General features: G+C 39.2%; 1 protein-coding gene across 3 annotated transcripts in view; it reads right to left on the reverse strand.

Moving 5' to 3' along the window:
• Positions 1-22,704, reverse strand: part of ARHGAP11A (Rho GTPase activating protein 11A) — a 28,524-nt gene extending 5,820 nt beyond the window's left edge. The window contains exons 1-9 of one of the 3 annotated variants that reach the window (XM_061611492.1): positions 22,272-22,704; positions 17,241-17,311; positions 16,496-16,592; positions 15,942-16,195; positions 9,317-9,477; positions 9,083-9,229; positions 3,769-3,843; positions 1,056-1,223; positions 431-566 (exon numbers count right to left, since the gene is read on the reverse strand). In XM_061611492.1, coding sequence (XP_061467476.1) covers positions 431-566; positions 1,056-1,223; positions 3,769-3,843; positions 9,083-9,229; positions 9,317-9,477; positions 15,942-16,195; positions 16,496-16,592; positions 17,241-17,311; positions 22,272-22,406 — 1,244 coding nt within the window. In that variant the 5' untranslated portion in view covers positions 22,407-22,704. The remainder of the gene's footprint in view (positions 1-430; positions 567-1,055; positions 1,224-3,768; positions 3,844-9,082; positions 9,230-9,316; positions 9,478-15,941; positions 16,196-16,495; positions 16,593-17,240; positions 17,312-22,271) is intronic. The other 2 variants (XM_061611494.1, XM_061611493.1) reach the window with 2 other exon arrangements.
• Positions 22,705-24,890: the final 2,186 nt, after the last annotated feature.

A 24,890-nucleotide genomic window follows, 5' to 3' on the forward strand; every position in this document is an offset into this window, starting at 1 on the left:
TGGTGGAGCTGTAAGGGGAGGAAAAGAAGTCTGAACATTGACAGCTTCGCTCTTCCACCAATGGAATCCCTCCATTAGAGATAAAAGCTTTCTGTAGACAGAAAATCCTTCCATTTACGAATTGCTAAATTTGGCTCCAACTCAGCAGGAGTCTCTCAAGGATAAAACAGGGCATTCATAATTAAATAGTGAAAGATAATATGAAACACTGCACAAAATCCTACTACGTTATGCAATTTAAAAATACATTTGACAACGCATAGAGATGGGAACCAAAATATAAACTCTAGCTTTCAAAGAACCAAGACCACAAAACTCAGCTGATTTCATTTGGAAAATTTAAATATCAAAATCTATACAGACTTCTTTAAGTACCATAAAACAGAGGTAGCATTTCCTCTCTGTTCCTGTAATATCTTGGCAAACTTACCTGTGTATTTTTTTGCTGGCAATTCTTTTGCTTCTTCGACTTCCAAGACTAGGTGGGTGTTTTTCACTAGTAACTGAGGTAGACACTGAACTCTGAGATGCCTCAAGAGATACACATGGGCTTGTTTCAAATTGAGCTGTGGAATAGAATTAGAGAGATGTTTAATCGATAATTTAAATTAATTCCCCTTTTTAATAATCTAGGATCTGGGCCTCCACTGTTTCCTGACAAGTTATGGTAAAATCTAATAAAATTTGTTCAACAGATATTGTTTATTTAAATGATTTAAAATTAGTTCTTCTTGAAGATAGAAGTCTCTCTTGAGCTTAACTCATCCACTCTCATATCCGTATTTTTTTTTTGCCTTTTTGTGCACATATGTTAGTGAAACTTCTCCCATGGGTCTCAGTCCTCATCCATAGCCCAATGCATGAGAAAGCAGTTACATAGGGATTAAAATACAATTTGGGAACACAAAGAATAAACACAAATCAGTAATCTTTATGTAGCTGTGCTTGATTGCAGTAACACTGCACTTTTGTAAAGGCATAAGAGAAATATCATGAAGGGACAGAAATCTGAATTAATTATGCCAGAGACATTATTTAAATAATAATGATTTTACCTGATCCAGGTGTTGAGCTAATGCTAAAAAGGCTACTTGGTAGCAATTCAAGAGCCAGATTATGCCTGATAGATCGCCTTTTCTTGCTAGAGAAACCTTGACAGGAGTCAGCTGGATATTTACGCTTAAACTTTGGAGTAACAATCACTGGAGTCACTGATGGAAAGGCTGTAAAGAAAGTAACAGCTGTAATAAAAGCCTTAAATGACAAACAGTCACAAGATATAACTGTTGTACAGTTGGAACAGTGGAACTATATATTTGTACCAGTAGTTAGAGCAGGTGTGACACTCATATATATTTAATATGTGAAATCACAAGAGGCAGAGGTTAATAGAAAGCATAAGTAGCAAATATTTTAAACAAGCAGTTGGTTGCTTTCTCCTGCAATTAATTATGCAAACATCCAGGAAAAGAGACAAAACTTTTTTTTGCTGGGGGGAGGGGAAAGAGAACTAGTTTTGCCTATCACTTTTTTCAAAAATCAGAATAGTTCTATAAAATCCATCCTCTCATACTGAAGAATTCAATAATTGGGTGTAGTTATTAAGCCACTGTTTCAGCTTTGTCCTTTGATACCTTTCAGTATGATAACCTGAATGTCACTATGGGCCTACCTGTGTTATTCTTATAATTGAATCACCTGCCTGACCTTAGGCATGCAAGCTCCTCTGTGAAATCAGATGACCTGCTGCAGACCTGAAGTATCAAGAGCCCTTTCGCTGCTACTGACTCAGCTGCTCTAATGTCAGATAAGCTTGCGAAGAATGAAACTGGGGAACCATTAGACTCCTGTATTGCCAAATGCCTAGCCCTGGCCAAGCACAAGACAACTAAGTTCAAGATTTCAACAGGGCAATGAACACATCTGGTGGTGAAGAAGTTAAATGGTTTATTAAGCAAACTGTTTATGCTTAGGCTGTTGTTTGCAAGCATAAAACTCTGAAACGAAACTAGTAGCTAACAGGTCTCTGCCTCTCCCCCCCACCCCACCCCCTGCTCTGGTCTTACGTTTCTCTCACTGGCTGGAAGCCTTTGAATAGTACAGCTAGGATTTTCTTGCCTGGGAGGAGTTACGGCTGTTGAGTGATCTTGCTTTGAGACTTTTATCTTGGTGTCACTTGGAAGCTTTTGCAGCCCCCTTCAGGCTTAATCTCCCTGATCTAGGAGTCCTATATTTATATCCAAAAGACCCCCTGGGAGAGGGCAACTTATACCTATTAGATCATTATCTTCCCATCACCCAGGTTGCTGGTTCCCCCCTCAGGTGATTTTTGACACAACTTGGCCTTGGACATACAGCTGTGACGTTTATTCCCAGACTTTGCTCATGACCTCCTTGTATCCCAATAAATCAGGGGTATGAGGCATGAATTAGGGGACAGAGGCCTTTCACATGCCATTCTACACCTCCTCGATTTACATCTAGATTTCTTGCGGAGATATGTAGTGCTACAAATCCCAATCCCATAATAACACAATCAAGTTTTTAAAAGTTCAAGTGTTGAATATGAGAATGACACCTTGCTGGGGCAAACTTGTTAGGTAGCTATGAATCATTTATTGGAAACAACCCTTGTTCTTTCCTTCTGAGCCAACAGACATTTTAAAAGCTTAATTGCAGAACAGGGCATTTGGGGGGAGGGGTCACAGCTGGAGAGAACTAACTCCACCCTCTCTGTGTGCTGAAAGCTTGTTCCCAAGCCTACTTGTTGCAGTGAGGGGGCAATTTGTGCAGAGTGGAAGAGTTAATCCTCTCCCCTTCTAACAGCTAGGCTTGAGAGGGAGCCTGAGTTTGCATACGTTGAATGCATGTGCAGTGCTTATTGTAAGTGTGGGGCAACCCCATCCGCTCATTTTGATCCCAATCGCTGTTGCCATTCAACTACTGGAAGATTGGCCAAGAGGGAATATGGCATTTGGACTGAGTTATAGGACATATAGTTCTCTATGGCCTCCATGTTTTTGTATACTTTGCTTTAGTATATTTGGTCATATACATACATGAATTAGTTTCTCTAGTGCTATCTATACTATAAACATGGAGTTTGCACATTGTCTAAAAGCTACTAGATTCAGGCTTCAATCCTATGCACAATAACCCAAGAATAAACCAGTGAACTCTATAGGATCTACTTCTGAGCAGACATGTATGAGTTTATGCTGTCAGGTGGTAATCCTATACACGCTAGTGACCAAGTACCACTGAACTCAGTAATACTTACTTCCAAGTACACATATAGGATTAGTCAAATAAATACCTGAAGTCTCTCAGTTCCTGTTTTAAAAAAAAAAACTTCCACAATTTCTAAAAAGTCGCATCTCCCCTTGCAGGTGATAAACATTGAAAGCCATGCACTCTTTGCAATGCTAGGTAAGAATATCACATTGACTAAATTTACTTAGAAGAGCAATATTTCTGAAGGAGCATGGAGCAAAGCTGGGATTGCTTCTTTAGTAATTAACATGGCTGAATACTACATCACTCAAATTTAGTATGCATTAGCAAAAAGCAGCCCATTTTCTAACTCTGGAACTCAACCCATTACTATCAGTGTGACAGCAATTCTAAGGATAAGTGCAAGCAAATCAGTACTACAGACTTCTTTGTTATAGTAATCTGTCACGCACTATCCAGGCATAGTCTCATTATATAACGCACAAGTCTTGGGGACATGGTATGAAGTGCTTCATGCAAATGCACCATACCTACCACATCTGTCTCTCTGAGGTGTAGTGAAGGGGGTTCTGTTAGATTTAAGTTTATTCAGAGCTCCACTAACAATATCTGAAATTGAAGACACACCAAGCAATCAAGCTTTTATTAGGGATATTTCTTGTTCTATTTCTAAATAGACACAGATTTTTATTATTTAAAAAGGGGAGAAGATGGCTTCTTAGTAGCGCATCAATTTTTATACTTCTATTTAAGCCGAAAAACAATTTGTCAAAATTGTTCTTTAGGTGAAGTTACCAAGATGATCCTTAGAAAATTACTGTTTCAGCACAACAAATGCCAGTAGTGCTAAAGAGTGACAATTATTCTCATAAGATGTATCCAATTGTTGCATAAGCACATGCTTCAATCTAAGGTCCTACACCTTATTTTAGCACATTTATGCTAACCCCATGAGATAAAAAATGGCAGTAGGAAGAAATGCTTCCCCAGAATCTATAACAAATTCATTTGCAAAATATTCAGTCAAGAGATCAGAAAACTGGTTCCTTACCATGAAGGTTCCTTCTTGGCATGTAGAGACACTATGTGAGTTGTATTTCTTTCATGCAGCCAAGGCAGAGACTTATGACCAGGTGATTTGTTTATCCTCTCCCTCCCCTTCTGGCTCTTCCTTCAGTTCTGTACCATATCCACACTTGAAGCAGAAGAAATCTCGTAAAAAAAATTAGGTATAGCAAGGAAAAAAGAGAAAATGACCACCCAGCAGTAAGAAAAGCAAATAGAGGCATAGCCTGGTACAGAGTTAGGTTGGAAGTTTTTGTATGTGCAAGCAGACAGCTACTTGAATAAAATGAAAACATAACTTGGATTTGGCAGTGGATGTGTTTATGTACCAAACAAGAAGAAACTTTCAAAGTAAGAAACCAATGTTCCATTCTCAGCGTGGCATGGAAAAAATCCATTCTGCAGGATGTGCAAAAGCTACGTATGAATTAAGGGCAAGCTGAAGTAAAGATGACTCTCTAGTCATGAGGCAGTAGGTTCAGGAGAACCCTTCTTCCAAAGGCTACTTCAGCTGAAGTGTGTGCATCTATCTTATAGTGCCTCATTAACATGGAAGCCAATGATCATCTGGCTGCTTGGCAGATGTCAGCAATGCTAGCCCTAGCAGAATGCAGTGTGATGTGCAATGGAGTGGGTAAGTGCTGGGATTCATAGGGCAGTGCTATACAGGCCTTGATTCAGCATGCCACTGGGCAGCTGTGAGGCCATTTTTCCTCCTTGGGCATAGGGTGAAAACAAGTAAACTGTTAAGATTGTCTAATTGCTTCTATTCTTTGAATGCCTGCCAAATATCTATCTTATGCCAAATATGCTCTTGAGAATGCCAAACGTAGGACAAAAAGTGGGAGACCTGTTGGGTTCTGTAGAATATGGTGTTAACATTTGGAGAAAGGCTAATCTGTTTTCATGATGAACTCTCTCCTTATGGAAAATGGAGGAATTCTTGTCAACTGATAAGAAACTGAGCTCAAACAAATCTTGCTTTTGCTGATGATAATTAAGAAGGTGGTTTGGGGCAAAATAAGATGGAGTAGAACTGTCTTGAGGGGCTCAAACAGCGAGCAAGATCAAGCCTAAAAGACCATGAGTAATTGCCAGGAAGGAAATTGATGGGTGGACAGATTAAGGAAGCCCTTCCAAAGAATCTGTTGAGATGAGGATATAAGCCCAAGGGTTTGGTGCTGACAGTACTTATGAGAAGGGCTTAGGCTTGCCATTTGAAGTTATTTAGTCCTTGGTTCCAAGCCTGGTTGCAGGAAAAGCATAACTGTGATGCTAGCTTTGCTGTGGATCTTCAAATGATGGAGATTGCTTGACAGATTTTGAGAATCTTCTCTGGTGACAGGGATAGATGATCACCCCCAGATGGGCTATCCTGTGAGTTGATTGAAGGTGGCTATTGGAGAAGTTTGAGAAAAATGTACAGCTCCAAGTATTCCAGAGTAGTCTATAGGTCCTGTATAGTCCTGGGAAGGGAAGATGACCTGATGATTTTATATGGATCCTTTGCAGGCAGAGGCATGCCACAATTGTCAGTTTGGTAAAGATCTGGGGGCCAAGGCTAAGAAACAGCAGATCTTTGGTGTTCCTATAGAACTTGTGCTATTTTACAAATTAGTTCAGGTACTTGAGGTCCAACAGGGCCTGCAGCTTTCCTCCCTTTTTAGGAAACACAAAGAAGATTGAGTCTATTCTGTACAATCTGGTTTGTGGAGGAACAGATTCCATTGCCCCTTTCTCCAGTAAATGGGCCATGGCTGCTTTTATTATTCAGTGCTTCTGAATGGACCTTGAGGTTGAGGATGGGCAGACACTGTTCTGAGACACCCAAACAAGTTCTGTCATGTAGCCATGTCCCACTGTTTGGAGGGACTAATTGTCCATTCCCAAATGGAGACTAGTTGGAGCCACCCCCACCCTCCTCTGAGATCCAGTTGGTGTCAGAATATTGCCTATCTGGCTTGGTTTGAGCTGTGCTGTTTGGATTCCTGGTGATGGTCTGTGCCAAAAAGGTATGTTGCTCCTGAAGCCTGTGGAGCAACAAGGGAAGAAAGGAAGATCTCCTTGATTGCTGCATGTCTTCTCTTTTGGGAACAAAAGGTGTGTCCTTGCATTTCTGTTTGATCTCAACATGCCTACTTTCCAAAAAGGCAAGTCTCTTTAAAGGGGACTGAAGCTGGATTACATCTGGATGTTGAGTTTACATTCTAGTGTTTTAGTCATATTCACCTTTTGGCTATAATACTGGCTACGAGGGCTCTGGTGGAAAATTGAACTACATCCTGTGTGGCATTAACAATGGTTCTGTCACTAGATAATTTCAGGAGGTACCTGCATAGCTTATCTAATAAAGGTCTGGATATGGAGTTAAATTCTTGAGCCACAAAAGGCTGGCTTTGGCTACAAGGGCAAAGGTGGAAGTTGTTCTTGTGGGAAAAGCTGTCACCTTGCGACTCCTCTTTAAGGCTAAATCACATTTATTTTTTCCTGTTTCCTGGAGGGGGACATCACAATCCTATGCCATGACCATGCCTGACAGTAGGGCTCCTATGGGGCTTTTGCTTTGTGTGGGTAGCCAGCATGGTGCCCTCCAGATGTTGTTCCCAATTATTGGCCATTCTGGCTGGGCCTGATGTGATTTGTAAGCCAAATCACTGGAGGGCCCACTGGCCATCCTTACTATAATGTTTAGTGTTTCTGTGCCAATCGTTAATTTTCTTGCTGCCTAAAGGGATGAACTACTCAGCTATCTAAAAGCAGCAGGGAAAAGTACTGTTTTCTAAAAAGATTTTGTTGCAGCTTGTGCTGGATCCTGTTCAGAAGAATGCAAACCTAAGATAGAAAAATCATTTAAGCAGTCTAGAACTCAATGAGTCCTCTGTATCGGACATGTCACTCTCTCAAGGGAGGTGAGCAGGAGATACCTTGATAGGAGGCAACTCCCTGGGCTTTGATCCCTGCAGTGAGGGAAGGTTGGATCTGGATAGACTTTACCCTTTGGACATGGATTAGGAGACTAACATTCAGAAAGTTTTGAGTTCATTTGTTGAACGGTGCCATAGCCCCAAGGGGGCAGTAAAGAATGGACAAACAAAGCAGATATGTCATATCTGCTTCTTAGGATCCTCAGAACACCAGTTGGCGTCTCAGCCTCAGATACTGCCTGGAGGGACCCTTGCCACTAAGGCTTGGAAATCCCTTTTTCATCACAGGACCCCTTTTCTCTTTTTATTTCCAAGATGTAGGACTTTCCCTCCTATACCTATGTCCTATTGTCTATAGCATAACAGTTCCTTTCACCTGCCTGTGCTATTCTGCAATATTCCCTTAGTGGCTTGCCACTGGGGTTACCCCCAGACTTAATTTATTTCCTTTCCGATTCTAATTGTAGCTAGTCCACTTTATTCCTATCTTCCTTGTCTTGCCGTTTTTCTTCCTCCAGTGTCTCTTCCCTTCCACTCATAAGTTTCCTGGAACCTCTCCTAATAATCCCGTGTCTTGCTTGTTGTACAGCCACTCTAGGCATCCGATTAATGCTCTACAGCTGCCCCTCCCCCAGTTCACCTGTGTTTTATTTTGAGTGAGCTGGGAGAGGAGTGTTGGGAGGCAGCTGAAGCTGCAGATCCCGTATCCTCATGACCAGAAGAAACACAACCATTTTTTAAGGCTAAAGTAAGAACTGATGGGGAAAATTCAATGCAGGAGAGTTGGGAGGGGAAGAAGGAGAATAGAAAGAAAGCTGAGGAAGAGGAGCAATATATGTCTGCTTTGGGAAAAGGCAGGGATGAAAACAGAGCTGGAGGAGGAGCCAGAAGAGGACAAACAAATCAGCATAGTGACATGTTCCTGCTTTGGATAAATGAGAGTTCCACTGCGAGTCTCTCATGCCAAACTCAGAAGCACAATGTTGTTGTTAAGCCCCTGCCACCCTTCAACAAGCTCCTTTTGTTAGTTTTTGTGAAGGTTAGCTGGAAGAGCCAATACAATTTTCTTTCACTTGGATTCCCTCCCTCCACTCTACCCATCAAGGCTTGAAAGCAGGCTGCCTGCAAAGAAATAGGTTAAACTGACCACAAAGTATTAAACATAACCTTCCAGAACCTTGTGAGGTCCCAGCAAAATGAGGCATAGATTTTATTTGCACAGTTAAATACTTTTCAAAAAGAATTAAACATAATTAAACAGACAAAAAAAAATCACTGAACCCAAAACATAGACCCAGTGTGCATATACAATTTGTTTCAAGCCGCTTTTAATATTGTATTGTTAAGTTGTCATCTGCCCTGAGATCTTATGGTGAAGAGCAGATGATGATGATGATGATGATGATGATGATGATGATGATGATGATGATGATGATAATAATAATAATAATAATAATAATAATAATAATAATAATAATAATAATAATAATAATAATAATAATAATAAATAGATTATGCTATGTCAAACTATGGCTTACTGGAAACATATAGGTTTCCGGAGCAAAAATTGTGACTGCTGTCCTGCTGCTACTGCCGCAGGGAAAAGCCATCATTTACCCTACTGTTATATCCAAACACATATCAATTTATAGTTGTATAGTCTAAATAAATCTATAAATCAACTGTTAAGCAGCCTGCTCTCAGAATCAAGACACACATACTGCATACACAGCTCATTAAACATTCCTATCATTGATATTTCATGCAAATGTACTTTTCTCTTTAGTTCAGCAATCTGAACATTATTGTATAGCTACTTTCCCTTTGTTACAAGTAATTACAGACAGCAATGCATTTACCTCCTATGCTCAGTCTCCTCCTCCTTGTGTGTTCACCAGGCGTTTCACCTTCACTTTCTTCATAGTCTTGCAATGAAGGAGTGGACACAGGGCCGTCAACACCAAGCATTGTAGGTATCTTTTCCAAGATAAACTTTGGTACATGCCCTGAATTAGGGAGCAATTATTATGTACGTTATATAAGGAATATTTTACAACTACTTAAACATTCAATGTCCCTAAATAATACATTACCTATCTCTTCTGCATGGTCAATAAGTGTCTGCAGAACCGCAGCTTGCAAACGAAGCTTTTTCTCTGTATGAGCTGAGATCTTGTCGGGTTCACTTGATTGCAAGAGATTTGGGGCAAAGATTACTGCCAGATTACTACTGTCCATTTTGTTTTCAGAAGATCTGGAAGAGGAAACAAAAATTACAATTGCATCAGAAGTTTCATACTTGTTTACAAAAATTGTAGATGAATGCAATTATTATTTCCATTGGCCAAAGCACTAGTCAGCACTGCACTTGAAGAGCTCTTGTTCACTGGCTAATTTGAAAAGCTGTTGTCTAGTCCTTCTACAACTAGCTTATAGTACACAGCACAAGATTCTGCTTCCTCAAACTTGCAGCTGTCTTGGGCAAGGAATAAAATGTTTTTAAAAGTTTATTTTAGAAGTAGAGAGACCCTTGAAGAGACTACTCAAGTTCTGGGTGGATGCAGTTAAAGGGACCCCTTTCATACTCTCCAGTTACATGAAGATCTGCAAGTCATGTGGAAGCTACTTTGGGATCTACACCAAGCTCTTCATAAATTTAAAGATTGCTGCTAACTATCTCATGTTGCTATGGGTTTGGGAAGGGGATGTTTTCAACATTCCCTGCTGGGTTATTGGGGTTCAGGGAAGTACTCGGTAGGCAGGCTGAGAGGGATGTGGGGGGGAAATCTGAGTGAGCAACATAGCCAAGGGAATACAAATGGGTGGGGATTTTTTTTATACTGTTCTGATGGAGCAAAATGCCCCTTCTTGTTACTTAATCCAAGAGTAAGTTTCTACATTAGTTGGGAGGCCCGCACAGAACCTTCAGTGGCGTCACTAGGGGGGTGCGGACCGCACCAGGTGACACCATCAGAGGGGGGTGATTCTCAACTTTAATTTAAAAAAAATTAAGTTTCTAGGTGGTCCGGTTCTTGAGATATACATAAAAACATCAGCTGCCCCCATTAAATCTTTTTTTAAACTACTGTATAGCACTTCGTAGCTTTAACCCCGCCCGTTCAGGATTGCAGCCAATCAGTGAAGTGTTTGGTTGACCTGTGCCAGTGTCTAGTAAACCTCATTGCAAGGCCAGAAAATGGTGGTCCCCCCCCCCATTTATCTGAAAATCTCATAAATTGGGTAAGTATATACATTTCAGTTTTTTCTCCTCTTGTGTGTAGGAGTCAGATCCTGGGCAGTGTTTTCAAAACCTTCCCAATACCTGCTTTTGTGGGGGTAAAAGCATTACTAATCCCATATGTCCAGAGTAAATCCCACTGAATTCAATAGGATTTACTTTTGAGTAGACATGGTTATGAATGTGCTGAAAATCAATGGGACTTTGGAGTGAATGTAAAAAAGAATTGAGTTTGTGTTCTCTTTCTGTCCCCCACCCTCCAGTCCTAAAGCAAGTAGGCAGGGCTTACTTAGGTATTTCAGTTTTTATTCTGTAGGAAACGAATACTGATTTTTTAAAAAACTAATACTGATTTTTCTGCAATGACCAACTGGTTTGACAATAAACTATTATATGGGCTGTATGTATTTATACATCTGCAGTGTGTGTGTAGCCTTTCCATCAACCCTGTGAGGTAGGGTTGGAAACCAAGGCAGCTCACAACAAGAAATAAAGCCATTTAAAATCCAATAACCATAAAGCAAGAATAAACAGTTGGAAAACAGCCTAAAGAGGCATGATTCTGAATTTTGGGTTGGGTGAATGAAGTTTATTTATTTATTATTTGATTTATATCCCGTCCTTCCTTCCTTCCAGTAGGAGCCCAGGGCGGCAAACAAAAGCACTAAAAGCACTTTAAAACATCATAAAAACAGACTTTAAAATATATTAAAACATCTTTGAAAATATTTTTAAAAGCTTTTTAAAAAAGAAGGCTTAAAAACATATTAAAAAGCAATTCCAACACAGACTCAGACTGGGATAAGGTCTCAACTTAAAAGAACAAGTTGAAAGAACAAGTTCCTTATCACTTGAGGCTGTAGTTCTCTGCACACTTCCCAGTTTGAGTAAGCCCCATTGAATACATTGGGACTTGCTTCTGAGTAAACAAACATCGGATTGCACTATAAATATATTTACAGATTGTGTAATTCATAAACATATTTGAGAGTCATGTTTATATAAATATTTCTTCATACTGTGTCCCAATAAGTATTTGATTTCACACTATGGTTGTAGATGATTTTTCCCTCTACATTTTAAGTGTGCCCTTCTTCCTCGGGGTGGTCATGGTTCTCCATTGTTTTCATCCTGAGGGGAGGATAGGCTGAGAGATGGTGAGTAGCACATTTAAGGTCTCTTCACCTCCCCCCCTTTTTAATTTGTATTTATTTTATATTTCTCCAATATCTTCCCCTGGCTGTTTTTATGTATTTTAAATATTTTTAGATTAAATAAACAGGAAATCATAATTGTGAACCTCCCTAAAAGCAATTTACCTATCCTTATGTTTTGGCAAAGTGATGGTGTGAAGGCATGCTGGTAGAACAAGAGACCATGTCTGAGGCATGTTATAAGGTGTTTGAGGACTTTGTCACACATTACTTTTTGAGACCTGTAGATTCACGTTGGAAAGAACATGTGCATGTATTGAATGGTGGCTTGGGTGCTGTTTTTTCAGTCTACGCTGCATGCGTAGGGACGGTGATACATCATCTGGCAGCTAGCTTCATAACGTGAGAATGAAAAACATTTGGATCACCATTCACTTGTTTACTTTTCTCATTATTGAGACCACTTCATATATTACTTTTTCATACACAGAAATTTAATCTTTGTATAGGAAAAAGTATTTTATAAAATGTGAAGGACAGTGGCTGCCCAGTCAGTATAACCACTGTACAAGATCTACTCAGCCACTGTAATTGCCTTTTTGTTTTGAGTGCCCTTTTGTCTGGGTCTTGGTTCAGGTGTGTATCCAACTTTGATGTGCTTATGGAAGGGGTGTGCAAGCAGTGCCCCCCCAAGTGTGGAGGCTTGGACAAACATTGTGTTATGGAAAACCAAAGTCTGTGTGAAAGTACATATTTGGGAATGCCATCAGTGTAATCCTAAACACACTTAAATAATATTGAACTTGCACGTCACAAAATATATTACGGTCATGTCCATAAGCACCAGGAGGGCAGTTGCCCAGGGGATCTTAGTCCCTCTGCTTTTTTGGGAGCAGGGTCGCTATGTCTCCAAGCATCCTACAGTCAGCATGAAAAGGGAGTGTGTTAGTCACTGAGAAGAGTCTTCTAATATGCTTCCTTGCCTTTTCTGCAGATTGGAGCCAATCAGAGTAAAAGGAGGTGAATCAGCCACTGAGAAGACTCTTCTCAGTTGCTAACGCTCTCCACTTTCATGCTGATTGGCTCCTAGAGATGTTTGTTGTTGTGAGAGAATGCATTAACAAAGATCTCATTCTTAATCCAGGAGCAAAAAAGGGTGTACGTGGCTGTAACTATCATGAAGGGACCCTGCAGCTCTGAATTTTCTACTAAACAACTGATAAATACCTATGTAACTTTGTGTCTGAAGACGTATTATAAGAATCACTTTCCATAATTGTAAGGAGGTGTGTCCACACGCATGCATCCCAGGCACCTAAATGAGGGGTGAGAGCAGCATAGGGACATAAGCAGATGTCTTATTCCAGGGGTTCCCAAACCTTTCTTCTACATAGACCACTTGAAAATTGCTGAGGGTCTGAAAGTATCTGAAAATTTACTATGAGCATATGCAAGATAATTAACTCCCATTAGTGATAAGAGCAAGAATTTGGGCTGTGCGTATGATATTGTAATTTAAAGGTGTAGTTTTAATTTTGCTAGTTGTTTATGTCACTACTATTGCCATTACATTCAGTGATATACGGGAATTACGATTTACGAGTAACATTAGTACAAAAAACATTACTAAGGATTCTGTATGGTCTGATACGGGAGGAGGTCCATGGGGGTGACACCATGAGTTACCGCACCGGGTGACACCAACCCTAGTGAGAACCTTTCTGGTTAAGATTAGCTATTATTTGAGAAGCATGCCCCTACAGGTAACAAGACAAGACACGTAGCTCTGCAAGCGCTCTCAAGGAAAAAACTCATGCAAGTGACATGAAACCAACAATTATTTAAGAAAAAAGATATGTTGTAGAAAGCTTAAGTGTTTGGGTGACTGGCAGCAACTATGTATGTGCATGTTTTAAGTTAGTTCACCTGTAATATTTGGTATGCCTTTATCATCTCTAACTACAAGTTATGATCCAAAGGCTATGTGAATGCTTAGCCTTAAATTAGTGGAGTTGTTTAAGAATTATTTCCAACTGTATTTCTACACCGAGAAAATCTCACAGTGCACTCCTGCTTATGTAGCCTGAAAGTAAGTTTTTGGATTTTCAATACAGGGTTCACTGTCCAATTTGTAGTTTCTTAAAAAATATGTTCCCTATTATCTAATGATGTTCATTTTATACTTGACATGTGTAAAAATACACCTGAGTTGCTTGAATAAAAAGGGTTTTCTAAGTACTGTTTGAACTTTGCCTCACTTTTATTGTTACCAACTGCTGTTCAATCAATGCAAAGAAGAATGTATGAAGAAGGCTAGGTTGGGATTAGGCAGGAATTCCTCTGCATGAGAAGTATTGGTGTGGGAATAGATCAGGTATGGAGGGCCTTTGGCCCTCCAGATATTGCTGGACTACAACTCCCATCTTCCCTGGCAACTGGTCATGCTTCCTGAGGCTCATGGAAGTTGTAATTGATCAACATCTGGAGGGCCAAAGGTTCCCCACACTTGGAATAACTGACTGAGTTGTAGACTGTACTGCTTTATATATTTGTTGTGTCTATTTTTAATTGTGGAAGAGTTTTCACTCTTTAAAGATGGCATACAAATACTGTAAAAAAATCTGTTGATCTATTTAAATTTCTGGCCCCCTCCTCTGAGTCTTAGAAAAAAAATAAATTAAAGGCAAGGAGACAAATAACACACATAACACAAAAAATCTTTCCCATTGCTCTATTCGCTTACGTTTTCCATTTCTAAAAATGCATTATGATAACTATTTCTGTTATCTTTTTGGCACCTTCCTCTTTCAACAAGCCTTTTGAGTAGAAACTTTATCCCAGTCTGCATCTATGTTGGAATTGCTTTAAGATGTTTTCAAAGCTTTTTTTAAAATATATTTTTAAATATATTTTGTTTTAATATATTTTAAAGTCTGTTTTAAAGATATTTTAGAGTGTTTTTAGTGTTTTGTTTGCTGCCCCTGTGCTCCTATGGGAGGAAGGGTGGGATATAAATAAATTTAATAAATAAATAAATAAGATATCATATCGTCCACTTCGCACAAAAACATTCAACCATGGTTTAGCACTACATCAGGGACGGGAAACCTTTTTAGCCAAAGGGCTGGATCCAGAACTGTCCACCCTCCATGGGCCATTTTTGATAGGTGTGGGTGGTCATCTACCAAACACCAGGTGATTCAAATTTCAAGCCAGGGGCACACACAGGCTTATATCTGATGTTAGTGCTAACACTGGAGATGAGAAATCTCTATGCCTGACATCAAGTGACTAACAGATAGGCATGATTTGCCCAAAATGTCATCTGAACTGTAAAAAACCTCTTTTGTTTTGCAAATTTATGAGCAGGTAAACAATTTAAAAGAAAACAGAAGGAACCATCAACATTAATAACAAAGAAAATTATTTATGTCTCCGCTAGTCCTCCACAGTGTTAAGCAGACATAAAGCACCTTTTCCCATTAAAAGAACTGAGAAAAAGGGGGGACCAATATTCAGTGAAACATTTTATTCATCATGCTAAACTAAGCATTCCATAATCCATTTTCTTAATTTTTTCCAATTAAAAAAAAAAAAGCCTTCAGAAAAAAATCATTTTTTTCCTGAATTTTTCCAGTTTTTCCCTGGGCCCTCACATCTCTAGTTAGCATAAAACATTGAGCCAAAATTCTTTGAAGTGAAACCAAAATTCAACAGAACTCTTCCTCCTGGCCACATTAGGGGAGGAGGGAGCATTGCATTCTGATGCGTTGCTCAGAACTGTGGAGGTCCATCCACAGAGTAATAAACGATGGTATAGCATTACATGCAATACATCCTAGCACTCAAACTGGAAACTATAGAGATATAATTAACTTCTCCGCTCATTATCCCTTGGAAGCAGCATTTTATATATAATATAAATATGGTGTATAGGTCTTTGGGAGTGTTAAAATGAGTATGTCAATAGCTTTCAATGGATTCCATTTTTTCCTACAACACAAACATTATAATGCAACTGTATGCCACTGAGTTGGCATGTCTTAGACATATTTACAAGTATTCCAATAAAAATAAATTTCCAAGGTATGAATACAACAGTTAAGTCATATTAAGTGTGATTTCTTTTCCTAATATTTATTTCAGTAAGGCTGGTTTTTGGCTATTAGAAAAGCTTTTGAGATATTTACATGGCATGTAAAATTAACATTATATGCTTTTAAAATTTAAAGTTATACAGAATACCTACAATGGAACAACTGCTTCTTGCAAACTTGTAGTACTATTCCAGGCACATTCAGAGGGTCAGTCGCAAACACAACTTACCTTAGAGACACTTTTTTGAGAAATTTGAAAAAATATCTGAGTGTATGAATTGTTCTGTCATTCATAAGACAGGAAATCAGCAGTGTGGCAGAATTCTTCTCCTCAATGCCCAGTTGTTGAGCTTTGATGAAAGCTTCTTGCAGGTCACTTGGAAGGATGGGCTCAGGCAGTTCTCTGAAGAACTGCTTCACAAGCCCTGCAACATCACATGGCTGTGCAGTAGACAGACAGTTTTCACCTTGGTCAAGTTTACCCTAGCAATAAAAATAAATTTTACAATGAACATAGCCATATCAGAAAAACACACAACCCCCCCCCTGAAAGAAGCAACATGCATTCACGGAAGACCATACAGACCTCTCAAAGAAATGCAAATCTGTTGAGATATTTGAAGGCATATCAGCCCAGACCATGTTAATAATTTAGTTTGCTTTAAATCATAAGACTGAAAGTAGAACCTATTATGTTTTTAACTTTTGTACAGTGTACAGTGAGCACTGTTAGGCACTGTATTTATGTTAGGCACTGAATTTATAATGGCAGTCATACTATACCTTTAACGTTTTTAAGCGAACAAATGATCCAGATTTTCTGAAGAGCCCTTCAGTGTGAATGTGTTCTTCTAAATGTTTACATGCCTCAACCAAGAAGCTGGAAGGGAAAAAAGAAAAAGAATCAGTTTCTTTGGCATTAAGATTAGAATTTCTGCAAGCAAAGAAATTTCCTTATATCCGGGCTGATATATATCAAAAAGTGACATTTATAATGAGCCATCATGCTCTCCATCATTTTGTGGATGGCAAGCATAACCCTTCCCCCTCAACTTCTTCTGGGCCACAAAGTGGGACTTATCAGTTCAGCTGTCCTACAGCTTCCTTGCTTCTTACCAGCAGCTTGACAATAAAAAACTAAAAAAAGTTGTTCTCCTCCAAGGCATCTATTGCCATTTCTTCTCAGCATCTCCAGTTATATACTTTCAGTAACACTGTTTCACAATACTCTACGAGAAAGACACAAGTTCTCCCCTCTATCAGGACAAGAAGTCATTGTATGCCTACTGTTTTTAGTATGGGAATGTTGCAATTTCCTTTTCCCTCATCAATATGAAGAACTTTCCTTCATCAGCACCAACCATGGGATGGGGGGGGGGGAAGGTAAATTTTCAGGATCTGATCACATGATATTATTCTCTCCCTGGATTTATTTTTATGTTCCTACCAAAATAAAATGCATGACCTAAAATTGAAGTTGGCATATTTGTGACTACCCCTATTATGCCATGTTACAAGTTTTACTTACCAAGGTATACTTCCATATTCAGGCACATCTTGATGAGGTAATTCATGAAGAGCTATTCCAAATATTTTGCCCTAAGAAATAAACGCAATAATTACATTTGCAACAAGTAACAGAACAAAGCAGAACGCAAAGGAAACCAGAGTTCCTTATGTTTATGAATTAAACACAATTTTAACCTGACTTTTTTTTTTTTAAGTGAATGTATACCACTACTAACAATTTGCAGAATTAAGCTGCAATGTGTAACTCACTTACTCTGGTTGAACAACAGAACCCTGCTTAAATAGAACTGTCACAAAGAGCTTTTTGTAGTATGCAATCGAAGTTTAACAGCAATTTCATAAAGTCTTATAACTGCAAACCCAAAACCCATTATGCAAAATCATATAAGCCTATTATATCTCCATATTGCCATATGATGTAGAGCAATTTACACAAAAATATAAGTTTTAATATTTAAAAGTAAAAAACCAAAAGAAAAGAAATTCCATGAATGTTCCTTGAAAGCTTCCGAAACAGCTTGGGCCCTACACAGTGGTTCCTTAGATACTGGTTTAGTGTGATGTAAACTTTGTATGCAACAGCCTGCTTTATCAGGTGAAAAATTACTCTTTTTGTACCCAAGAACAGACTGCAGATAGTATTCTTATCTAATCACAATGCCTGATCCTTACAAACACACATTCTTGGTTACTCATTCAAGAAAACGTAACTGCATGCTCATTCATCTTTACCCTAGAATACAAATTGTATTTTTGTCCAAAAATGGAGTAGGACAGGACCTCTATGCTAGTTCTATTTTGTCATAAAAGCTAAAGCATTTATATTACATGAGCCATCTAGAATGTTGTCAGTGTGGATTCCTTCACTTTAACAACCTCACAGAACTTAAGCTGCTCTTTTAAAGAGGAAGTTTACACAAACAGACAGCTGCATTGCAAGTGAAGTGGAGAAGGGAGAGTATAAACAGGGTTGATGCATGTATGCTATTTTTCTACTAGTTTCTACAAGTTTCCCTTCAAGTAGTTCATGCGCCCAAATATTTTTTTAAATGCAAGAAAAAAATTACAGCTAGATTAAGAATCATGCAGTGGTCAGATATATGGCCTCAACCCATTTACCAGAAGCTAGTCTATTATGTTTTGTGGTATACTATCTGACCACTAGCCACAGAAAGAAATGGCCAGCCATGGACTGTTGTAGAGATGTAAAATTTGCATAAATTCTGAAGTCATGGGGAGGAAAAAACCAGCTTTTTGCAGGGGGTGACTGGGGAAAAATGGAAATTTTGCAAAACAATGAAAGATTTGGTAAAAAAATAAGTATTGCATCTTTTACAGATCAAAAGTCACATTGTTACTTTAGGAAGATGAAATGTATCAGGTGTAACTTGATTCACCATTAAATTATTATGTTTGGTATAGTTTATTCAGACAATAATTACAAATGTACTTTACTTTATATATATTACAAATAGAGCTACAAGCTGCTGAACTAAAGAATCTTAGCATCTCATTTTGCCAGTTTATGAGGAGTGGGCGAAAAACAAAAACAGGATTAGCCATCAGTGTTACAGTAAAAATAAACAATTGTTAATTCTGGAAATCATTATGTCTTTCCTAGTCCTCCACTGTCAAGTAGACATAAGACATTCATTTCCAATAAAAAATGAGAAAAAGATTGCAGTGTCTGCATACACTAATATTACTTTCTTAAGTGCTTTGTTTCATTTCTAAACTAAGAACATTTTGCTTTCATTGCAAAAACATTGAATTTCTTACAACTGGAGAGAAAATTTTAGAAAGATGTTTATAGTGTAAAGGCTTAGTTTTAGAAGATTGATAAAGAAATCCCAAACCAGACACAGTTATATAGATACTAAAGATGGTCTTAAAATAAGACCTTTAAAACAAAATAAATTAGACCAAAGATTTGATATAACTATTGTTGACAAAGATTGTTATATTGGAATAGAAGTCCATCCATGGGTGAAGTTGCATCATTGTCTTAAAATGATGAGACACAATGCTTTTAAAAGCATACTTTAGGACACAAGCTCACAAGCAAACTAAATTCCAAAAACAATTGATTAGATTAGGAACTCTGCTTCACAGCCTGGATAACATGGAGCATGTAATCTGTTGTTAGGAACTGATAACTGTTGCTAAAAACTGATAAATAGTAGCAAGAGCCACTAACCAGTTTTAAAGGCTAAACCTAACTGCTAACTAACCATGTTTGGTTTCTATATAAATTAAACCTAAACTGTCCTAAGATCACAAGAAACTTAGAAACACATTCTGTCACAACTGAGTTACCTCAATAAAACTTACAACAGATGTACATGTTACTGAGAGAAAAGTATACACAAAGTAAGAAAAACCCCTTTGTAAGGAGGAGCCGAAAGGAAATTTTTATGAGTGTGTATGTGGCCACAGGGAACTGAAGACACATCCTTATGACACTTTCCATAGGAGTAGCTGAATCAGTCTGTTGCAGCAACATCCTGAATCCTGTGGCACCTTTACAACTAACAAAAGTATCATTTCATAAGCTTTTGTAAATTATTGATCTCTAAACTTGTAATGGCAGCTCGCCAAACGGTAGTACAAAACTGGAAAATATTAGAAAATTTAGATAAAATGGCATGGTACAGAAATATATGGAATTTGACCTTATTAGATAATTTACATTATTTACAAGAGAATACTAAATCTGACTTATATATGGTTACATGGTGGTTATTTATTGAATATGCAAATAAATATGGTTTACATGACGGTCTCTCATCTATAGCAAGATCCATATGGTTCACTTAAATTCTGGTAGTCTTATTATTACTTTTTATATGGTATATCCATAAGTTTATCACATCTCTCTTTCAATGCATTGAAAAATGATGTATGTTATCTTTTTATGTTATATATATGTTTATCCTCTGTGACCAGGGTTGGGGGAATTGTTGTTTGTTTATGTTGATATATATTGTTTTGTTATTATTATAAAAAAAATCATAAGCTTTTGTAGACTAGAATCCAATATATTAGTCCTTTTGCCTTTGCACAGCATACATGCCTCAAGTAGTTTTATGGTGACAATCTTATCCTTCAATTTTGCTGTGTATTTGCGATGGCCTGTGGCTCAAGCAATAAAGTTGACTGACTAGAATTCATTTCATCAGATGCAAAGATTATTATCCTGAATTGGCAGGATATGGATGTAGAGAGAAAAAAGTTAGTTGTGAGGTCACAGGTCTATGAAAAATGCCAGTCATAATTGCATTAAAGCTGGAAAATGTAGCCTAATTTAGGTGACCATTCACAAAGTATGTTTGATGACTGCGCAATCAGTTCATGGTAACTGTTGCAAGAAATAGACAATATAAATGGCATTAAAGCTTTAATATATGTAACTAATTAGAGTGACCATTCACAAAGCAGTATTGATGGTAACACAGATATCCTAAATCTGATTGTGCAACCATCAAAAATACTTTATGAACAGTCACTGTAATTAATTACATACATTTAAATTTTAATTACCGATGTCTCTATTTCTTGCATCATTTCCCTCTGGCCTCACTGCTAACCCTCCATCCCACCCCTCACACACACACTCATGTATGCGTATATACCTGCTAACTCAGGATAACACTCCATGTATGACAAAATGAACTTTTGTCCTTGAAAGCTTATAACAACTACTCAAAAAGATGAAGAATCTTGTGGCACATCTCATCTTTAGGCTTCCTAATCAGGAAAGCAAAGGAAGTGGTGAACACACCAGCGGCCACTTGGAGTAAAAGCTCTTTTTTAATGCACTGGAGGCCTTTTGGTGCTTTGCTGAAGTGCAACTTCTTTTTTCCCTAATCAAGAAAACAACTCAAGTCCACTGTCAACACAAGGCCACTGTTGTCCCTGCAAGCCTGTCCTTTTTAAAATAATGCAAGGCACAGATCCTCACAGACCAACACATTCTGACTCCAAACTATTTCTGAGGGTTTGGGAGAAGGGAGGATTTCCTCCCTCAGCCTGTGAATGAAAATAAGGAAAGCACACCTTACAGCACAATCCAAGGCATAGTTACTCAGAACCAAATCCCATTAGATTTAATGGGATTAGCGTCAGCCCTATTGAACTTTATATTTCTGAGCAAATGTACATAGGATTGGACTATACACCTCATGTTGTCCAGTATTCTTAGTAAGGACACAGCTCAGTCACAGAACACATGTTTTGCAAGCAAAAAGTCCCTGATATCTCCAGATAGGGCTGGGAATGCCTACTGTCCAAAATCAAGAGCCACTGACAATCAGACCATTGGTCTCATCTGGTGGCAAGGACTCACCACTGAGCTGCAGCCTGATCTATGGTAGGTCACAACCACAGCTTTAGCATCATACAAATACATGATTTTTAAAAAGAATACATGTTTGGGCTAAATATGGATCATAGATCTGAAAAGGCAATCTTGAGCTAGACAGGCTCATGGACTGATTCAATACTAGGTAGCTTCCTATGTTTTCAAGAAGATGAGATTGAAATTGCTCGCTGGTTTCTAATCCCTTATTCAATACCGAAAAGTAAGGGGCCTGAATAAGGATCTGAAGCCTGCACACCAACACACCGCCAAGCTAGCTTTAAGCCACCACCATTATCATATACCCGCGACACCAGAATTCCCTCTACAAGCATCTTCTCAGCTCACCGCTTTATGTTTGTTTCTCGGACACTTCGTTTTAGTACATCTTCACTCTTCAGAAGTGGAGGGGGAGGCATTGCGGGACAAGGCTCAGCCACCTGGGCAGATCCTCCCTTTCCTCTCTCCTCACACCCGGCAGGAGGGGGGCGGGAAAGCCGGGAAGGACGCCAAGTTGGGGGAAGCGCACAGCCCAGTGCTTAATTGCCCCACATCAAAGCCAACTGCTTTTCCCTGCTCCCGTCCGCCTACTCGCCCTCGCGCTCAAAGGCTATCGAGTCGGCCCAATTGTGGAGTTCATCGCTGCGCCCATCCTGCCTTCTCCCGACTCACCCCTTCCACGCCAGCGGTTGCCGCCGGTTTCCCTTTCCCCGTCCGGTTCTTCATCTTGATCCCATAGGCGGCTCGGAGCTGTTGCTGCACCGCCAGCTTCGCCAGTCCTCTCCCTCGGCTTTCCATGATCTCCATCCGAGCCGCAGCCGTCGCCTCTCTCACTGGTAAACTGAGTACTCTATCGGCCACCGCTTCATATCATCTCAAACTGAGCGCCTCCCTATTGCTCTTCCTCTCTGATTGGTTCACTCCCCTGTTCGAAATCGCAAGACCCCCCCCCCAACGGCTGGCTCCCAAGGACGTGCCTTGAGAAACGCCCGAAATGGCAGTAGATAATCCTTGTTACGGGGTCAGAATGGCTAGAATGATGAAAAAAAGATTAGCGACAACGTGCTGCTTCGATCGTCGGGGTCTCTTTCAAAGGCTTTCATGCAGGATGAAAGTTAGTACAGTCCGGCGATTCTTGGAAACGCCTAAAGGGTCCTTGCACTTCAAAACAAAGCAAACATAGACACAATAATGTAAAGAGTGACTGTTCATTTGGAAGTCTGTTACTTAGACCATTTCTCCTTGGTTGCGGGATAAAAATGGTAACTGGAGATAATGAAGGAATTCAGAACTTTATTACAGTTGTAATTTGGTGCGGCGTCATGCTTCCCCCCCATACTTTTTAAAAAGTTTTTTTTAAAATAAGTTCGTGCTCTTTTCACCCTCTGCTTTTGTTATACGAGAGCATTGATTTGGGGACATTAAAAAATCATCAGGCAATGTTTCCTGCTTTACTAGGAGAGAAACAAATTGTTCAGTATTATTTCCCCCATATTGCAGATTTGGAGGGGGTGGGTAAGCCTTTTTATTTATTAATTTTTATTTGTAAATTTAATAATAAAGGGAAAGAAAAAGAAAACAAAGTAAAATAATGAAATAAAATATTAAAGATAAAAAATAAAGAAAATTAATATATGAATACTATTAATAACAATAAATCACCATCTGTTTACATTACAGATACAATAACCATCAGTACACGCATCTTGAATTAAACATACAAATTGATATAAGCCCTCCAGATGTCCAGATAGGTATGCACTCAAAATTGACTTTTATATAAGGGGTTACCAAACTATGGTCCATGGACCACCAGTGGTCTGTGAGCATCGTTCAGGTGGTCCACAGCATGTCTGCATTAAATATTCATATTGGTTTTTAACTGAATTTTATTGCTTCATTTATTTCTTATATTGTATTTTATTGTACTACAATTTGAATCCTATGCCATGTAATAAAATACAATGCAAGAAATAAAAGCAGCAATAAAAATACACTTAAAAATCATACAGCACCTAGTGCATGCACATTACAATTGCTACAACAGGCAGAAAAATCATTAAGTGGTCCGCCAAGACCCTCAGCAATTTTCAAGTGATCCATTGGGGGGACATTTATTAATATTTATTTTCTCTCCCCATCCCTGCCATTCCATGCTTTACAATTGCTCCTAGACCAGTCCACACAAAAGGCTAACAGCAATCCACGGAGCCAGAGGCAGAGCAGGAGCCAGCGAAGAGCTCCGCAGGATCCTCCTCTTGTTCAGGAGCCACTGGCCCGGCTCAACACCAGCTCCGCTGGGAGCTCTGCACACAAGCCAGCTGGGAAGCACCAGCTCCCATGAATCAGCCTCCTGGGAAGTAAGCGCTCACCATAGAGGCCCATTACAATTTTTTACTCCGCCAGCCTTTTGGCCGATGGAGTTTCTGTGTGGAGTGAACCCAGGGGAGAGCTCTGAACATGAGGAGGATCTCATGTAAGTGCCCCTACAGCTCCTCCCTCACCATGCCCACGGAATGTCCATTTTCAGGGCTTCTGCCAGCCCTCCATCCACAGGGCTGGTTGTCCCCAGCGGAAACCTAGCAGTGCCAGTAGGCTCCTGGAGGTGTCCTGGCTCAGCCATGGTGGAGGGCTGCTGCTGGAGGAGGCCAGTGGAGCCCAGCACAGCTGGGAGCCTTCTGATGTCACCAGAGATCTGCAACATCCCACTCACCCCAGCCCGGTGGAAAGGTGAGTTGGATTGCGCCCTTACTTTCTGAACACTATTGTGCAACTACATAATGGACATATAAGCACCACCTTATATTGAAAACGGACTTGATTGCTACATGTATTTGCATTCTTCCATCTTCCATCTAGATTGAACACACCACAAAATCAATTGTCTATAGTTAAGGTCTATGATACAAGCACATCTGTTCAGATTAATCAAATTCAGAACACACCATACATTTAAAGCACATGAGGAGAAATTTGCACTAAAATGGTATAGAATTTTCATGAGGATTTTTTAAAAAATACCCGCAGATTGCTGCAGATATGTAGAGAACTGAATTTAACATTAGAAAAGTGAGAAACAGAGAACTGAAATTGACAGATCTTTCCATCCTTAATTTCGAGAGCCTCTTTTGTAAACTACAAAGGCCATGGACATCTTTGAAATGGTGAAAAGTTTATTTGCCAAGCAAAACTTTGACTAGTAGAAAAATCTTGGTACTCTGAACAGATGGGGCACCTGCACTGCTTGTCAACACATCTGGTTTTGCTGCTTTGGTGAAGAAAGAAGCTCCA

The sequence above is a fragment of the Rhineura floridana genome, chromosome 2 (genome assembly GCF_030035675.1).
Source record: "Rhineura floridana isolate rRhiFlo1 chromosome 2, rRhiFlo1.hap2, whole genome shotgun sequence".
NCBI lineage: Eukaryota > Metazoa > Chordata > Lepidosauria > Squamata > Rhineuridae > Rhineura > Rhineura floridana.